This window comes from Sphaeramia orbicularis, chromosome 14 (genome assembly GCF_902148855.1).
Source record: "Sphaeramia orbicularis chromosome 14, fSphaOr1.1, whole genome shotgun sequence".
Lineage (NCBI taxonomy): Eukaryota > Metazoa > Chordata > Actinopteri > Kurtiformes > Apogonidae > Sphaeramia > Sphaeramia orbicularis.
Genome location: NC_043970.1, coordinates 43,563,902 through 43,582,301, shown reverse-complemented (window position 1 = coordinate 43,582,301; position 18,400 = coordinate 43,563,902). Strand labels below are relative to the sequence as shown.

The following is an 18,400-nucleotide window of genomic DNA, read 5'->3' as shown; positions in this document are numbered from 1 at the left end:
ATGCTGACACACCTGAGCGTCCTCCTCCTTCACATGACAGCGGTCAGATTAGAGCTCTATGCAGGCGGGAGCAGGGGAAGGAGGGGGAGGGGGGAGGGGGGTGCTGTAGTTGCAGTGCAGAAGTGGGAGAGAGCTAAGCTGAGAACCGGCTTAACCCAAAGTGGCTTGTCATGACAGGAGGAAGTGACAGACATTAAAATAGTAACCTCGATTAGTGAGCAGAGAAAGGGGCGGCGGCCTTGACGTGGAAGCCCCTCCCTCTCTTCTGCTTTTTAGTGTCTTTTGCAGAATCTTTTATTGGTTGCAATTGTGATGAAACTGTGTATGAACCACAGTTCGGACACAGGAAACTGTATTTAGGTCACAGATAAAATTTACATTTCAGACAATTTACAAAACTTAAAGAGTGTTTTTTTTTTGTTTTTTTTTTGTTTTTTTACTTTTCTGACTCTTTTACGTGTAACAATTCATCTAGTATGAACGATTAATGCACAATCTATGCAACAAATGCAGATTTTTACCTGAAATGCATTTATTTGGACTTAAATCTTTCCAGCCGTGCATGCATTTCATCCAGTTTCCATCTAATTTATTTATTTAAGTTGAAATAGACAGAACAGACAGTAGCAGCAACAACTTGATAGACAATAGAAACAGAATAAAAATAGAAAACACACTATACATAATAAATTAGAAGTATAAAAAAGAACTGGTATGGGTGCTTGTAGTCCTTGAAAGTGCTTGAATTTGTGTTTTCAAGGGCTGGAAAGTGCTTGAATTTCAGTTTCAGTGCTTGAAAGTGTTTGTAATTCTAACCCTGTGATGTGATTGATTTATTTTTTGTTCATATTAACTCCAGCCATAGCTACTTACACAGAGGTGACACATTTAGAAAAATAAAACTTCATGTCATAAAGTAAATTCCAGGTTTTCTCAGGTCAACTCCGGGTGCATTTTGATCTTAATCTTTGTCTCAGTGCCAGCATGTCTGAAGAACACCGAGTAGTTCCCCCTTTTTTACCTCCGCCAAGGAGGTTATGTTTTTGCCGGCGTTGGTTTGTCTGTCTGTCTGTCTGTGTGCAAGATAACTCAAAAAGTTATGGACGGATTTGGATGAAAATTTCAGGAAATGTTAATACTGGCACAAGGAAGAAATGATTAAATTTGGTGGTGATTGGGGGGGGGGGGGGGTGTCACTGATCTGCCTTGGCGGAGGTCTGTGCTCACCGAGTGCTTTTCTAGTTGTAGATGTAAACATTATCGTAATTTAATTTTACTTTTTTCACTGTTGTTATTTTACTGGTCTGGCCCACTTGAGATGATATTGGGCTGAATGTGGAACTGAACTAAAATGAGTTTCACAGCCCTGCACTAGGTTATTGCACACGTCATGAGTTGTGGCAATATATAGAATAAACTGTGACTAGACTCAAACCAGCTGTGCTCAAACCTAATCCTAACGTACATAAAACCCCTAAAAACAGCTTTAAGAACAGAGCAAAGTGGATGACGTGGGAACCCCAGGCGGTGGTTTGGTTGTTTGTACGGGCGCTGTTTATCCGATGCAGATGCAGAGGAGCTGGGTTCTATCTGCGACAGAATGGGAGGATGTGAAAGTGCAGCTTGGCCTGTGCCTTTTGCCACAGATGGGCTGATTCTCCCTAATGAGATAGAGAACGCTTGTGTTGAGTGCAGATTATGTGAGTGCAGCTCCTCATGTGTGTGTGTCGTGGACCGTCTTCATGTGGTCGTCTGTGCTCTGTGGGTCCGAGCTGCTTTCACACACACACACACACATCGGCATTTTCTCTGCTAAAGGAGGCATTTGTCCTTTGTTTTTTTGTGTGTGTTTTTATCGGTCGAAGGCGTCAGTTTTCAGTCTTACTTTGAGAATGAGTTTGTCAAAGAGCTCATGAAGCTTAGGATCAGTGGTTTATCTTCAGGACCTGTTTTAGAGACAGGAAGTGGAGGAGGGGCTCACCGGGTATTTACTCTGGAAATATGAATCATCATCAAACTGAACCCAAAAGAACAAGTACAGGCCAAAGTCTGTGTTCAAGATGTCATGAAGTGAACCCATAAACACCCACAGCTACTCAGATGGCACTTCCTAAGTACTTTTAACTTTATATTTAACCTTTCTGAAGGGATTTATCACCATTTATTTGAATATTGTCCTCTGGATTTTGCATTTTTTCAGTGTAAATTATATATTTTCTATATTTAATTCACTGATTATGTCGATGTTCATAAAAGCTCAGATTAAAGTTCAGGGTTATTATATCAGAAACAGAGAAAACAGAAGAAAAAGGGACTTCTAGTGAAAATATGAGAACATAAACCCAGTGTGTCCATCCACTGTCACTGATCCAACTCCATGGGTTTCACTTTTTTCCTATTTTCTCCATGTTATTTATTTATTTATTACTTTATACATTTTCTTATTTGCTTTTGTTCCTTTTATTGATGACTTTGGCTGATTTGTTCATTTTGTTGCTTATTTTATCCTTTTTTACTTACTCTAGTAAATTTCTTATTTTTCTACATTATTTATTATTTTGTAGTTTTTTTGTTTCTTTTTCTACATTTTCTCAATTGTCATTAATCCAACTCCATGGGTTTTACTGGTGAATCAATGTTGGAGAAGATGACGGTGTTTCCACGGTAACTACGGAGCCTCTGAACGTCCAAATATCTGATGACCATGAAAAGATGAAGAACTGTATTGTACACCAATTATTGACATGGATTGATAGGATTAGTAGATCAACAGATATTAAGCAGTTTAGATCAGTAGATGGTTTAGGTTAAAGGTGGACATTTGGGTCTTTAAGGGTTAAAGGTGGACATTTGGGTCTTTAAGGTTAAAGGTGGACATTTGGGTCTTTAAGGGTTAAAGGTGGACGTTTGGGTCTTTAAGTGTTAAAGGTGAACGTTTGGGTCTTTAAGGTTAAAGGTGGACATTTGGGTCTTTAAGGTTAAAGGTGGACGTTTGGGTCTTTAAGGTTAAAGGTGGATATTTGGGTCTTTAAGGTTAAAGGTGGATGTTTGGGTCTTTAAGGGTTAAATTAATAGCGTTAATAGATTGTTTCTCGAATATCTCCTTGGGCTTGTCTTTCTCATCTTTGTTGTTGAAAAAAATAAAACCAATATCTCCGTAGCTTTTGAGCAGAACAGAAATAGGTCAAATGTTATAATAAAATCCATTAAGTCCATCATTTGAAACTATTTAATCAATATTCACAGGATTCTGATTTCATTTTAGAAATGAAACCAGAATCCTGTGATATTTTTTGCGCATATTTTGACTTTTGACATTAAAAGTTGTTCATACAAATGAACCCAAATGTTTTCATGTTTGAGGTGTTGGTTGGTTTTGTAGAATAGACTCATAACAGGAAGCGGCTTCTTCACTGAAATCTAGTACAGATCCTTGTCATCGACCCTGATAAACACTGCTCTGCGTCTGTGACACCTTCACAACACACACACACACACACACACTGTATTCACTGTCATTCAGTTTATGGAAACACAGCTGGTGCTTTACTGGTCACTACCTGAACAGTAAATAAACTCATTTTTAGTGTAAAAGTTGTATTTGTTGGTATTAAATGTTGTTTAATCTCACTGAGACTTTTACCTGGTTAATTAAGATAACGACTAAAGCCACAGTATGGACATGTAGAATAGAATAGAATAGAATAAATTAGATTAGATATAGGATATATACAAGGTAAAATTAAAAACAAGGTGTGTTTGGTAGACACTGGACAAATATACTCAACTTTATTTATAAAGTACTTGAAGAAGAACCACAGCTGAAACAAAGTTCAGTACATTAGTTATAAAAACTGTATGTTTTTAGTAAAAATAGGTTTAAAAATTACTTTTAAAAATGGACTGTGAATTATATGCACCAAATATGTGTGTATTTGTGTGTGTGTGTGTGTGTGTGTGCAGGTTGTGTGGATTCTCCAAAGGCGAAGGCCGACAGCGACGTCCGTATCTTCGTGGCCCTGTTTCCGTACGATCCCGTCACCATGTCACCCAATCCCGACGCCGCTGAGGAGGAGCTGCCGTTCAGCGAAGGACAGATCATCAAAGTATGTCTGAGTCGGTGGAATCACACACCGATCTGAACTAATGCTGTTAAAGCTGAGCAGAAAAGAGGAGGAAGGCAAACTAACAACACAGATAAACACTCTGCAGTCCATTTATCAGAAATATTTACAGGAGTTGGTTTAATATCCCTAAATCAACCTGAATAGATCAGACTGACATTTATCAGGTTTGAAGTGTTTGTAATGAAGTATGAGTATTATTTAGGGTTTTTTACTCCAACATAAAGACAATCAGTGATCCTTAATGTCATTCTGAAACACACCAGACTAGTGTAAATATGGATTAAATAAAACTGCCTTTGAAAAGTGCAGCCACTCCTGGTATTTCAGTGTGTAATTTAATGTTATTTGATTATCACTTTGCTGCAGTACATTCTCAGATGGTCACAGTGTTTGGAATATATTCATTTATGACACAGGTGTCAAACATACAGCCTGTGGACCAAAACCGGCCCTCCAAAGGGTCCAGTCTGGCCCCCTGGATGAATTTGTAAATGCAAACAATTTCACTGGAGATATTAACACTCATTTTAGTTCAGGAGCCAAATTCAACCCAGTTCAGTCTAAAGTGGGTCAGACCAGTAAAATACTATCATAATAACCCATAAATAATGACAAGTACAAAGTTTACACTAAAGTGTTTTAGTATAAAAAAGTAAAATTACATGAAAATATTTGCATTTACTAGAAAAGTACTCGGAGAGCACAGACCTCCGCCAAGGCAGATCAGTGCCCCCCCCTCAATCACCACCAAAATTTAATCATTTGTTCCTCGTGCCAGTATCAACATTTCCTGAAATTTTCATCCAAATCCATCCATAACTTTTTGAGTTATCTTGCACACAGACAGACAGACAAACCAACGCCAGCAAAAACATAACCGCCTTGGCAGAGGTAATAAACTATCCTTTAACAAAAAATGTGAACAACCTGAACAAATATGAACAACCTGAACTGTCTTAATAGAAGTTAGTGTAATTGGACCAATATTCTGTCTGTTATTAAATGTTGTGTGTATTTGTAGATCCACTGCATCTGTACAATAAAATGAACATGTATAAATGATAAACTGAGGCTGAATGTCGTCAAAATTACACTGATTTGTCTTAAGAAATATCAGTCTGTTCATGTTATTCACGTTGTTTGATAAAGGATAGTTTGTAGATGTAAATGTTTTTATAATTTAATTTTACTTTTTTCACCCTAAAACATAGAAGTTGTCAGTATTTCTAGTTTATTCTGTCATTATTTTACTGGTCTGATCCACTTTAGATCAAATTAGAGTACATGTGGCCTCAGCGTCCCTGTTCTACAGGTTCTATTATTAAACCCACAGAAACCAGTTGAATTGAGGTGAAGATCTAAGATAAAATCTGTGCTCTGTGTGTATCTGATGTGTTTCCCCCTGTCAGATATAAACAGATATATTGATTTATATCTGTATTGTTTACCATCTTGGTATGTTCCACTTCCATTCCCAGTGTTGGTATGTCATTGTCGAAATATATTGTATTATACAGCGACACCCGTCACCCTAGTGAAGATAAAACAGGTTCAGTTAATGAATGAATAAAAATATTGTATTCTAAGTTCTGCAGACTATCATTTAGACAGTTACTAAGTGTAATATACTTCAGTTTTAATCTGTTTTCTATCTGTTATTTACATTATTAGGACTCTAAACAGATGGAACTTTATCATTAAGGAAGTAAAAGTCATGTTCTGTTGAATGAATGTGAGATGGGGGTGGGATTTAATACGTTTTCTTCTTCCCACTCCTTTTTGAGCAGAACATATTGAATTTATTTTGTTATTACTAGTGTACATGGCAGTTGCTATTTTGTCTTGATCACCTTTTTTTATTAATGTATTTGCTCTGATATTAGTTCCTTGTACAAAAAAAAATGTTTTGTTTTTTCTTCTGCTCAAAACAGATAAATGAATGAATGACATGAGCTGTGTATTTTCTGGGTCCGTCTGCAGGTTTACGGAGACAAAGACGCAGACGGGTTCTACCAGGGCGAGTCTGCAGGCCGTCTGGGCTTCGTCCCCTGTAACATGGTGTCTGAGATCCAGGTGGAGGATGAGGAGACGCGGCAGCAGCTCCTGCACCAGGGCTTCTTATCCACGGCAGCGTCCATGGACAAGATTGGTACGTCACTGACCCGGGTCTGGAACCAGTCCAGCGCACATAAACCATGGCATTAGAAATGATGTGGAACCGGTACCAACGTCACCACTGGTACCACTGAAGTGGAAGGGGAACATATAGCAGCATGTGACACATGTGGTCAGAACATTCAGAGAAAAAGATCCAGTTCCATCACATTCATTCAGCAAAACACGATTCAATCTGAGGACAGTCTCCAAATTCAGGGTTCCCACAGGGTCTTATCAAGTCTGCAAATTCAAAGATGTCATTTGCCGTTTGTGCATACATATACACATAGAAACTTTAGTGTGGTCATTCAGGGAGTCAGATAAAAGATACAAGAAAAAAGACATAATTCTGTAAAAAAGTCCATGTCCATATATATATATATATATATATATATACTACTATTGAGGTACTATTGAGTTTGATAATTTTATAACTGTGCACATGAATGAATAAATAAAGTAGCTGTACAGCATCGAACACCACAAAGTGACAATTTAAGACAAAATAATGAAACAGGCAACAAAATTAACAAAAACAAATAAATATTAAATAGAATGAAGAAAAATGTACAAAATAAGGATGGACACACTGGGTTTATGTTCAGGTTTATGACAGATTGGACTGAAAAAGACACTGTTTATTCAGTTTTATCTGTTTCTGATAAAAATAACCTTTGAATTTACTCTTGAGTTTTAATGAACATCTACATCAGGGGTGTCAAACTCATTTTCTCCCGGGGGCCACATTCAGCCCAATTTAATCTGAAGTGGGCCGAACCAGTCGAATACTAGCATGATAGCCAATAAATAATGACAACTCCGAATTGTTTTAGTGCAAAAAATAACATTCAATTATGCCAATATTTACATTTACAAACTAATCAAACAAAAAGGATGTGAATAACCTGAAAAAAAGGAAATTTGTTAATAAATGTAAGTACAATTTTATCAATATTATGCCTTGACTTATCATTTATATTTATATATACGTGCATTACAGATCAGATCTACAAAGACACAAAACATTTAGTAACAGGCAGAATCTTGTTAAAATTGCACTTAATTTTCTTTAGACATTTCAAGTTGTTCATATCTGTTCAGGTTATTCACATTTTATTGTTAAAGGATAGTTTGTTAATGTAAACATTTTCATAATTTAATGTTTTTTGCACTAAATCAAAGAGGAAAAAAATGGTGTTGTCATTATTTATAGGTTATCATGATATTATTTTGGAGTTTGATGCCCTAACTTGCACTTTGCAAATTCATCCCGCGGGCCAGATTGGAATCTTTGGCGGGCTGGTTTTGGCCCCCGGCCTGCACGTTTGACACCTGTGACCTACATGATCAGTGAATTAAATATAGAAAAATACAGGATTTACACTGAAAAAATGTCGAATACAGAAGATAATGTTAGAATAAATGGAGATAAATGACTTATGGAAGGTTAAATTCATTTGGGAACTGAGCCAAAATGAGCCCTGGGTCTTCATGGGTTAAACCTGCTTACTTTTGAACTAAATGTCAGTGAATTGTTTGGGTTCTGGTTCTGGTTCTGTCTGGTGCTCTGTGCTGCTATTACATTGTCTGAACCATCTCCACACTGATGCACCGGCGCTGCCTGTGTTTTCATGCTGCTTTTGTAAAAGCCAACACTTGCAGAGTGTGTGATCTGTGGAAAACACTAAGCAGATCAGGCTGCTGCTCTGCTGGTGTTTCCTGTTTCCACCACAGCGGCAGCAGCAGCGTGTGCAGATGGTTGAACCTTTCCACTTCCACTGTTGTCACTGCTGTGTCATTGAAAAGCTCCTCACTGGCTTTGTCATGGTGTCTTTGTCCCATCTGCTCCACTGTCTTCCTTTGGGTTCAGACTGTTTTTATTCTTATTGTTTGTGTCGGTTTTCCTTCCTTAAACTCCATAAAGGCACTCGCACTCATGCACAGCTTCCACGTCGCCCTGTTCCGCCGCCGAAACCCAGACGATCCAAGAAAGGTGTGTCTTTGTGCAGTTTGCGGCTTCCCTCCTCCTCCTCCTCCTCCTCCTCCTTCTCCTTCACTCTTTCCTCTGGTCTGCTTCTGTTTCTGCCTCTTTCACTTCAGGTCCAGATCCAGCCGAAGTCAAACAGCAGAGTCATACGTTAAAGTTTTACCATCGTTTGTTAAAGTAGGCTCATTTTTTAGATTAAGAATTTTATTTTATGGAACTGTTACACACTGTCAGTATAAATTCTGAAAAAAAAGATAGAATCAATATAAAATGAAACTTAAAAAGGACTAAAATATGTAAATGCACTATTAACTTTAATATTAATATTTGTTTAGACTCATATATGTAAACGCACTATTTAATCATATTTATTCTAGTAGTTTATCATCAGAGCGAAAGCCCTGTGTTTCATTTCGGATCCATTTATGATGAGAACAGCATGTTTTATACATTTGAATAAAGTCAATAAAATGATGTTCATTCTCAGTCCCCGTGTCACGCAGCAGGAATTTAAGTATTTTTATCCCAAATGTTATTTCTGTCAGTTGTACCATGTGTCATGTGACAGTCCTTACTCAGACCTATTCATACATGGATTAAACAGATCAATTATTGAGTTTAAATGTATCACTGCTGGATCTGGACCATGTGCTTTTGCTCTTTCACCTGCTGCTTCTCATTCAGACCAGAGGGGATTTTCACCTCAGAGGTTTAGTCAGACCATCAGACTTCTTGGCATCATAATACTGCAATGAATACATTTGCATCAGTTTTATTTTCTATAACACGTTCTGATTCCCTCTGAGTGTTTTTTCAAACCAGTTTTTGTCCCACACGTCCATGAGCGTCCATCTGAGTTTCATGGAAGAATAAACTATGTGTCCAAATGTCTGTGGACATTCAGGTGTTTCTTTTCTAACAGGGGTCTGGGATCCAAAACAATACTGACTAATGTCAGAATATAGTTTTATATTATGGGATAAATATCAGTGCATTGGTTAGTTTGGGTTCAATTATTATCTTTGTTTCTAAAATGACTCACAGATGGTTTGGACTGAATTTATATCATTTTTTTCTTCTTGACTGATTTGAAATGTTCTTCCTCTAAATGTCTCTAATATTTTTCCTGCTCTGACTGTAAATTCTAATGTTCTTCCATATCTAACCATCTACTTTCATCACATCTGACTGAGGTAGAAAAATCTACTATTAAACTTAAGTGAAATATTGATGTTTCTAAACTATATGGACATAAATATGTGGACACATCATGTCTCCAGCTCTCACATGTCTTGTTCATGAGGATCGGACACAGAAACATCAATATTTCACTGTCGTTTAATGGTAGATTTTTCTTCTTCAGTCAGATGTGATGACAGTAGATGGTTAGATTAGGAAGAAAATTAGTGTTTACAGTCAGCAGGAAAAATATTAGAGACATTTAGAGGAAGAACAAGGATGAAAAATGTTGATATAAATTCAGTCCAAACCATCTCTTAGTCATTTTTTAAACAAAGGTAATTTAACCCAAACTAACCAATGCATTGATATCAATCCCATAATATAAAACTCTGTTCTGACATCAGTCCTTATTGTTTTGGATCCCAGACCCCTGTTAGAAAAGAAACACCTGGATTCAATGTGTCCACAGACTTTTGTCCACATATAGTCGTCCCATCTGTCCCCTCTGATGTCCATGTGTCGTCTCTGCTCTAACGCCTCATCCTTTAATAAACCTGATTCCACTCATTCATGACTGTGCAGCAGGACGTCGGAGGAACACGATCACGTCTAAACTGTCCTTTTGCTCTTTTTCTTCACCTCAGTGGAGTCGGCTTCAGTCTGGGAGCCCACTGTAGATTCCTCTAGTCCAGGTTTGACCTTTGACCTTTGCCTCTTGTTTTGTTTTGTTTTTTTTCTTACCTGCATGTCCAAAAGAGTTGAAGTGCATCGAAGACCAGCATGTCCTCACCCGTTTCATGTGTCCATCTGTCCATCTGTGGCTTTGATGTTTGCAGGAAACACTGGGATTCACCTCCATCTGCACTGAGGACTCTTAGATTGGAGAATTAATGAACAATAAGCATCTAATTTAATAAGAAGCAACTTCAGACACATTCAGTCAAAAATAAATATTATAAAAGAAGAAAACATTAAAGCAGGGGTGTCAAATATGTGGTCCGCAGCCAAAACAGGCCCCCCAAAGGGTCCAGTCTGGTCCATGGGATTATTTTAAAAAATGACACATTCAGACCAATATGATCTAAAGTGGATTAGAACCAGTGAAATATGAACACAATAATCTTTAAATAATGACAAATACACTTTTTCTCTGTTTTACTGTAGTAAAAATAAAAGTAAGATTACATGAAAATATTTACATTCATGAACTATCTTTTAACAAAAAATATGAATAATCTGAACAAACATGAACAATACGAAATGTCCTTAAATAAATAAATGTAATTTTAACATAATTTTATTGATGTTTATCAGTTGTTTTGTTCATTTTTGTGCAGGTTACATCGTTGTAACTGTTTGATTTGTTCATATTTATAGATTTTTTTGGTTTATGTGCATTTTTGCTAAATTTTTGTGCGTTTTTTTTTTTTTTTAATTCGAATAATCTGAACTAATATGACGAACCTTAAATGTCTTCATATAAATCAGTGGAATTGGACCAGTATTCTGTGTCTTATTAAATGTTTTGTGTATTTGTAGATCCACTGTATCTGTACGTTAGAATGAACATGTATAAATGATAAACTGAGGCTGAATATTGATTAAATTACACTGATTTATCTTAAGACACTTCAGATTGTTCATATTTGTTCAGGTTATTCACTTTTTCACAATGTAATTTTACTTTTTTTGTACTAAAACACAGAGAAAATATTGTATTTGTAGGTTATTGTGTTATTATTTTACTGGTTGGGTCTGTTTTAGATCATATTGGTCTGAATGTGGAACCTGAACTAACATGAGTTCCATGAATTAAAGCCTTATTTTCCAGTTTTAAGAGTCCTTTATCTTCATTTCTCATGTTTTACTTTGGTCTGAATCATTTTCCTAATTAATATAAAATATTGAGTCTCCTCTTCAACCTTCGTCAGTAAATAAATAAATGTCATTTCTAACCTGCTGTGTTTTGACTCCGCCTCCTCGGCCTCGTTGACCTCTCAGCACTGCATGAGGCTGATGATGATGATGATGACGATTATGTTGATGATGACGACGACGATGATAATGATGACGATGATGATGATGTATGTTCATGATGGTTCGAGGTGTTTCAGTGGACCGTCCTGTTTGTTTGACAGATCCGTCCCAGTCCTCCACAGCTCCACCTCCTCCCGGTCCTGGTCCTGGTCCTCCTCCTTCTGCTTCTTCAGGAAACCCAAACCCACTTCCCGGTGCCCGCAGGATGGTCGCCATCTTCGACTATGACCCGCGAGAGAGTTCACCCAACACAGACATAGAGGTCAGTCATGGACATGGAAACTACAGATACATAATAAATAATAGTAATAATAATAATAATAATAATAATATATAGTTTTTAGGGTTTTTTTTAGGCATTTCTTCACTAGAACGCTGCTAAAAGTAATAAAAATCTCCCATTTCTCTCTCACCGACTGCACTCTGCTGCTCTAAGCTCCACCCACTTCCACCCCTCCCCCTCAGCCAATGCAGGCCTCTACCCAAATGTGTTATAGACAATAGAAAGCTCGTTATTTACCATAATTCCCACAGCATGTGAATGTATCATCAGAAGTTTAATGTGTGTTTACGTCTGGAGCCCAGTTTGATTTTAGTGATGACCTGTAATGACCTCAGGGTCCACGATCAGAGCCAACAGTGCATTTGTATCCTCAGCAGGGGCGTAAAGTTTAATGCTTTATTTAAAAAAATGTTGTCATGCTGATTTCACCCCAGATAATTATTTGATACAAAAAAATAGAATAAAATGCCTTTATTGTCATTATACAAATGTACAACGAAATTAAGAGACAACTCTCTTGTGGTGCAAAGTGCAAAACAGTTTAAAAGAAAAAAATTGTAAATATATATACAGAAAAAAAGACAAGCATGTCAACCAACCAAGAAACAGTACAGATAAATATATATGGCACTTTGACCGTGGCTGGTCAGAAACGTTAATTTTCCTGTAAATGGAGCTTTTATTAAAAACTGTAAAATGACCTGAAGTTGCAGATTCTGGTTTCATCTTGTTTTATTGCCCCGACCCCCGGAAAGGGGAGGCAAGAGGTATTGTTTTTCGTACGGTTTGTTTGTTTGTTTGTTTGTTTGTTTGTTTGTTTGTTTGTTTGTGGCAAAACTATTGGTTGAATTTGTAGTTAATGTGGTTTATAGATTACCAATGACCTAGAATAGAACTGATTACGTTTTGGGATACGTAGGTCAAAGTTCTAATTTTTTATGAATTTTTAAAAATCTTCCTATTTACTTATAATGGGTGAAATATGTGCGAGGGGCGAGGTTTGTTGTGCCTGACACCACTTGTTCTGGTTTTATCTGTTGTGTTTGTTTTTCTCTGTGCTGAATTTCATGTGTTTTCATGATAAATGATGTTATGAAGAAGTTTAATTGTGTGTGTGTGGTTTCAGGCCGAGTTGACCTTCAGTGCAGGAGACGTCATCCATGTGTTTGGAGACATGGATGAAGACGGCTTCTTCTACGTGAGTCCTTCAGTGTTTGTTCTTTCAGGTTTCTTCTCTGCTGTGGCCTGGGTTTCACAGTTTATCCCTCATGTCAGTCTTCATATTACATTATATTATTGTTTGTCGGAGGGCCAGCATATTGGTCAGTTCATCTGTCTGTCTGTATACATTCTATTGGTCACATTTCTATCATTATTGATGTCAAACCATGATCACATGATTGTTCATATTCTCTAGCCGACCTGATTAGTTTTTGTCATTATTAGGCCAAAGTTCAGCTCAGATATCAGCCAAAGTTGGGCTCAAGCAACAAATTTGCATATTGAGAAAACGGCTTCTGTCTTGAAAACTAAGACAGATATCGACTAATTTTGTATTATCGACTTATAGGAAGTCAGATATGACCTTTCATTTGGTACCAATATTGTTGACCGTGAATGACCTACAAAGGTTATGATTTTCAAGATACTCCATTTTTGGCCATAACTGTTTCAGTTTTGCAAATAGAGAAAAAGGACTAGTACCAGGTTATAAAGCCTGAAAAAGTAGGTGATGTATGTTTTGGTTTTTCCGTATCATAAACTGCAGCAGCGTGGACATTATATTAGCATGGGGTTGGACCTAGTATATAGCCCTGAGGAACACCCATGGATAGGATCAGACTGGAACCCCCACATTGACCACGTATTCACCAAAAGACCTGTGTGTTTGATTCTGTTGATTATAAAGACTAACTAACTAGCCTAAACTAGACTAATTAACTAGAATAATTAACTAACTAGCGCTGATGACGCTGACTGGAGCCAATAGACAGATGTTCTGACTGATCACATGTCACTTGTTTCATCCATATATTTTTCTGTTCAGGGCGACTTGAATGGACACAGAGGCCTGGTTCCGTCCAACTTCCTGCAGGCGTTACCGGAGGGCGAAGCTGCCCCGCCTCCACCAGAACCCAAGAAGGAATCCCAGGTATCTGAGACCAGGACCGACAGGATCCACGTTACGTCATGTGTGGTTTTTCATTGATGTTTTCATCGTCTGTTTTCTGTAGTTTTCTGTTTCTTTAATCACATTCTTCTGTTCCGTTATTTCCTGCTCGGCCTTTTGCAGAAGCAGAAACGAACCGTTCACTTTGAGACTTGATCGTAAGTGTTTTCAGTTGGACGTCAGTGTCTCAGACCAACACTAGTGTCCCTCGTTCCGTCCACATCATCCTATGTTTTACAGAAGACAATCCCAGATGAACCTGTCCCTCCACTAGATCCTCCTGCTTTAGTTTCCTCTTCCTGTTCTTTTCTTTCTGGTGTTCACTCTTTCCCATGATCCATCTGAAACTCTCCTCTTTCTTCCTAAAGGGCGACTGGACGTCGTCTACAGACCGTCCTCATCCTCATCTTCATCATCCTTCAACTGTCGAGGACTCAGAACCTCCTGGTCCTGATCCAACAGCGCACACAGATCCACCTCCAGATCCACAGCCTGCTGCTACCTTGACATCAGAACCGAATTCAGCTCCGCCCACAGAGGCCCACTGCCCCCCTCCTGTCCCCGCCCCCGCCTCTCCGGTCCCCGCCCCCGCAGACGCTGCTGCTCTGACAGACAGCGCTGCACAAGGCAAGAAGAAGAAAAGCTTCTTCTCTAAAGGAAAGAGGCTTTTCAGGAAACTGGGATCCAGCAAGAAAGAATGAGTCTGGACTTTGAGCCCAGATCGTCTTGTTGAAAGCACTTTGTCCATCTCCGTGGGTCGTCTCAGACGGCGTCCGTCGCCAACATCAGATCTAAGATATGAAGCTTTAACCCAGTATTTGCAGATCTGATGTTACGTTTGCCTTAGAGCATTTAGAGTCCGTTGACTACAGCTTCCAGCATGATCCGATGCACGTTGAAGTGTTCCGTCTGTTCCAAATCCACTATATCCTGGAAATAATCTGTTATTTATCGGAATATTAACGCATTAGAGGCTGTAATGCTTGTTACAAAGTCAATCTGAAAAGCAGCTCCAGACTCGGCTGATCGACTCAGATTAGCTTTAGGAGCCCGACACTCGCACACTGGTGCCACTTTATTTATCTGAGAAGAGTAGAAGCTCCCAGAATGCACTACCACGTCTGTCTGCTTGGCCACGCGCATCTTCCTGCTTTACTAGTATTTATACAAGGCTTTGTACAGAACCTGGTATTTATTTGGACTGAGGTGGGAGCAGGAGTGGCCTGGGCCTGGTCCCGGTCCTGGTCCTGGGCCCGGTCCTGCTCCTGGGCCTGGTCCATGTGTGTAGTTTAGTTGTATTTATGTGTGTGTGGAGGTGAACGCCGTCCGCTGAGGCGGAGGCTGATGGGCGTGGCCAGGGTGTGGTCAGGGTGTGGCCCGTCCACTGGTGACTCTGAAACAGTTGCCTTTCTCCAACATTAACGCAGTCACATTCGGCCTAAACGTTCACAAACACACAGTTGACCGCCAACAGGAAGTGTAGTGTTTGGAAGGCGGCATAGTCGTAGGTTAATTTCTTTTCCTAAATCCACTGAAACTCTTCCAGATGAAGGTGAAACTTGTCCACGTCCAGATGAGCTCAGCCTTTGGGTCCGTTCAGTCTGAATGTAATGGCGTTTTGAACAGCGCCTACGTGAGTGTTTTCAGTCGCTGTGGTCGGTGGCGTTCGTGTCCCGACAGAGTTTGCAATAAATCGCTTCATCTTGTTATTTATGTTTTTTGTTTGTTTTGCCTCCGTTTTTGGAGTAAAATGACAGGATAGAGTAAAGAGTGTCTGACATCCACGCGGCTGCATTGAAGCCAGTTTTGCACATTTTGTTGAGGTGTGTTTAGTTTTTATCAGTTTTTCATGTAGTTACTGCATGAGTGGCGTCAGAAACATGTTTAGAATAGAGATGCACCGACCACGATACCAGACAGTAAACCCACATGACAGGATTCAACCTGATTATTATTATTATTATTATTATTATTATTATTATTATTATTATTATTATCCTCCACGAATTCAGTTCAGTTTTATCGAAAATGAATCATGTATTTAAATAATTGGTCTAGTTATGGGAGCATTGGGTGAGTTTCCATCCAGAACCTTAAAGATCCTGAGTGGAAACACTGGAAAACATGAAAAACCCTTTGACTATTCAGATGTTTGTGTTGATTTAATGTCAGTTCAGTCATTGGAATTAATACAAGAAACTGAAATAGTTTAATGGAATCAGATAAAAACACCACCATGGATGAGGACATAAATGCGAGAAATAGAGTTTGATGAACTGAGTCCGAAGCATTGTTTGATCTGGACCAGAGGTTCTGAAACACGTCCTGGATGTTATTTAATGTTATTTAAACCTGGGTGATGATGATGATGATGATCGACGTCTTCATCAGATTAATGTTCATCATTTCAACCCATCTGTCATCTCCGGTACCGGATCTGTCTCTCTGGGTCAGTACCGGGCCAATGTGGGCGTCCGTATCTGGTCGGTGCATCCCCCTCCCTCCCCTCCCCTCGAGGCCATGACGTCGGACTGGGTGGTGTTTCCATGGCGACAGCGGCGTGACGTCGGACCAGGCTGTTCAGTATCTTCTCAGGTTTCTACTTGTAGTTTCTTCTTTTGTCATAAACTGCAGGATCTGCCAAACTCTTAGGTGCTTTGCCAGTTGAAGACGAGAGCGAGTGTCCTCAACCCGGACTCGGACCGGGATTCGGGCGCCGGGCGTCAACCGCAGACGGAGGCAGTTTTTATTTTACATGATGAATGTTTTAGTTTAGTTTGTAAGTGTTGCATAAAGGGAGCATGACGATGCCAAGAGTTAAAGGGAGGGTCGATCGCAGACACTTTAGGAGAATTAGTCTGGGCAGAGCTGAGACTGAGGCTGGGGGGGGTGTCGGGGGGGTGGGTGTAGCGGGGGTGTAGGGGTGGAAGCCACCTCAGTCTCCTGCCCCGACCCGGATCAGTAGGACCTAGTCTCATGTAGGTAGAACGTAGCTGACTTTGGAACATTTAGCCTTATGAGAAGACGTTGTTTAGTCTTAATTTGTTGTTTACAGGATGTTTTCTGGAGTGCATGCATCAAACCAATGTTCTACCCATGTTCGGCCTTATTTCTGTTCTGTCGTCTGTTCTGTTGGTGTTTTTTAGGCTGAATCATTTGCAATATTTGAGCTGTAGTTTGTTATTGAAGTGTTGAAGCAGTGGAGGATGTGTACATAACGACCAGTGTTGGGACTTTAACCACGTCGTATATTTTCATACAGCATCGATTCTTTTTTTTTTTTTGGTCTCTCCTGACCTACATTCATTGTTGGAAACCAGTGGAAGTTTTACCTTTTCTATATTCATGTTTTTATTACCCTTTTGGAAACTCATCTGTAAATATTTTTGTTAATATTGTTTTTCAGATTTTTTTTTTGCATGCCGAGGCCGGTATCGACGGAGGCTCAGTACCTACAGACGTAGTGCACAGAGGACATTGACTTGAACTTGTGATGGTTTCTTTCAATATGGCTCTTTTTACAGGAATAAAGTGTATATTTTCACAGAAAACACCGACTCTGAGATGCATGTGTTTCTTGTTTCACTTTATTCAAAGAAAAGTCAACATGGAACAGGTACGTGGAGTCTTTTTCACTTTTATTTCACAGAATCATGAGACGTTTTAAAGAGAAAATGAAAGAGTTTCCAACTTTGTTCGACCGCACAGAGCCCGAGTGAACCGACTGAAGCGACACTGCGGGGAATGCACGGCCACGTGACACAAAGCAGGTTCCTCTTTTCTGGTGCCACTTCCTGTTTGGATGGCGCGTTGGTTTCCCTGTAGCCAACAGTACACTCATCCATAAAGTAGGAAACACTACACTGTGGCGAGGAGTTTAGTAGTGCTTTCTACTTTATGGATGACTGCACTGTACTTCCGCTGCTCCTCGTCCTCCGTGTTTCCCCGCTCCTTCCTCCTTCCTCCTCTTCCTCCTCCTTCTTCTTCTTCTGCACCTGCTTCACGCCACGTCTGCAGCTGCACATTGAGCCCCGCCCAGACTCACACTCATGCGCAAACCGTCGCTCTTCACCCTCTTCAACATTCAACCCACAAAACTCACACTTCCTGATTTGTCATTATTAAAACATTTGCACTAAAAATTCTCAAAAAAAAACTGTTGAATCCAGTTTTGGCCTTTTTCTGTGCACATAGGAAACCAAAACCCCCGAACCCCCCCCCCCATGATATTGGCCTCAAGTTGCAGGATTTAAAGAAAAAGTGAGGAAGCAATATCCAGAGGAGGCCATTTTGACACCATGAGTAAGCTTTTCTGAACACTTTGTACATACAACAGTCTGTAAAAATAACAACTGCACACATTTTAGTAAAAAAAACACATCAAATCTGAACAGAAACAGATGTCATTAGCCTCATAGCATTATTGCAAAAGTCATATTTTTTTGGTGTAATTTTAA

The 18,400-nt window shown here is 39.2% G+C and overlaps 1 protein-coding gene across 2 annotated transcripts in view; it reads left to right on the top strand.

The window, feature by feature from the left end:
• Positions 1-17,494, top strand: part of tspoap1 (TSPO associated protein 1) — a 102,984-nt gene extending 85,490 nt beyond the window's left edge. For both annotated transcript variants that reach the window (XM_030153191.1, XM_030153193.1), the window contains 8 exons: positions 3,964-4,106; positions 6,108-6,276; positions 8,209-8,277; positions 10,098-10,145; positions 11,592-11,752; positions 12,900-12,971; positions 13,821-13,925; positions 14,312-17,494. In XM_030153191.1, coding sequence (XP_030009051.1) covers positions 3,964-4,106; positions 6,108-6,276; positions 8,209-8,277; positions 10,098-10,145; positions 11,592-11,752; positions 12,900-12,971; positions 13,821-13,925; positions 14,312-14,644 — 1,100 coding nt within the window. In that variant the 3' untranslated portion in view covers positions 14,645-17,494. The remainder of the gene's footprint in view (positions 1-3,963; positions 4,107-6,107; positions 6,277-8,208; positions 8,278-10,097; positions 10,146-11,591; positions 11,753-12,899; positions 12,972-13,820; positions 13,926-14,311) is intronic.
• The last annotated feature ends 906 nt before the right edge of the window (positions 17,495-18,400 follow it).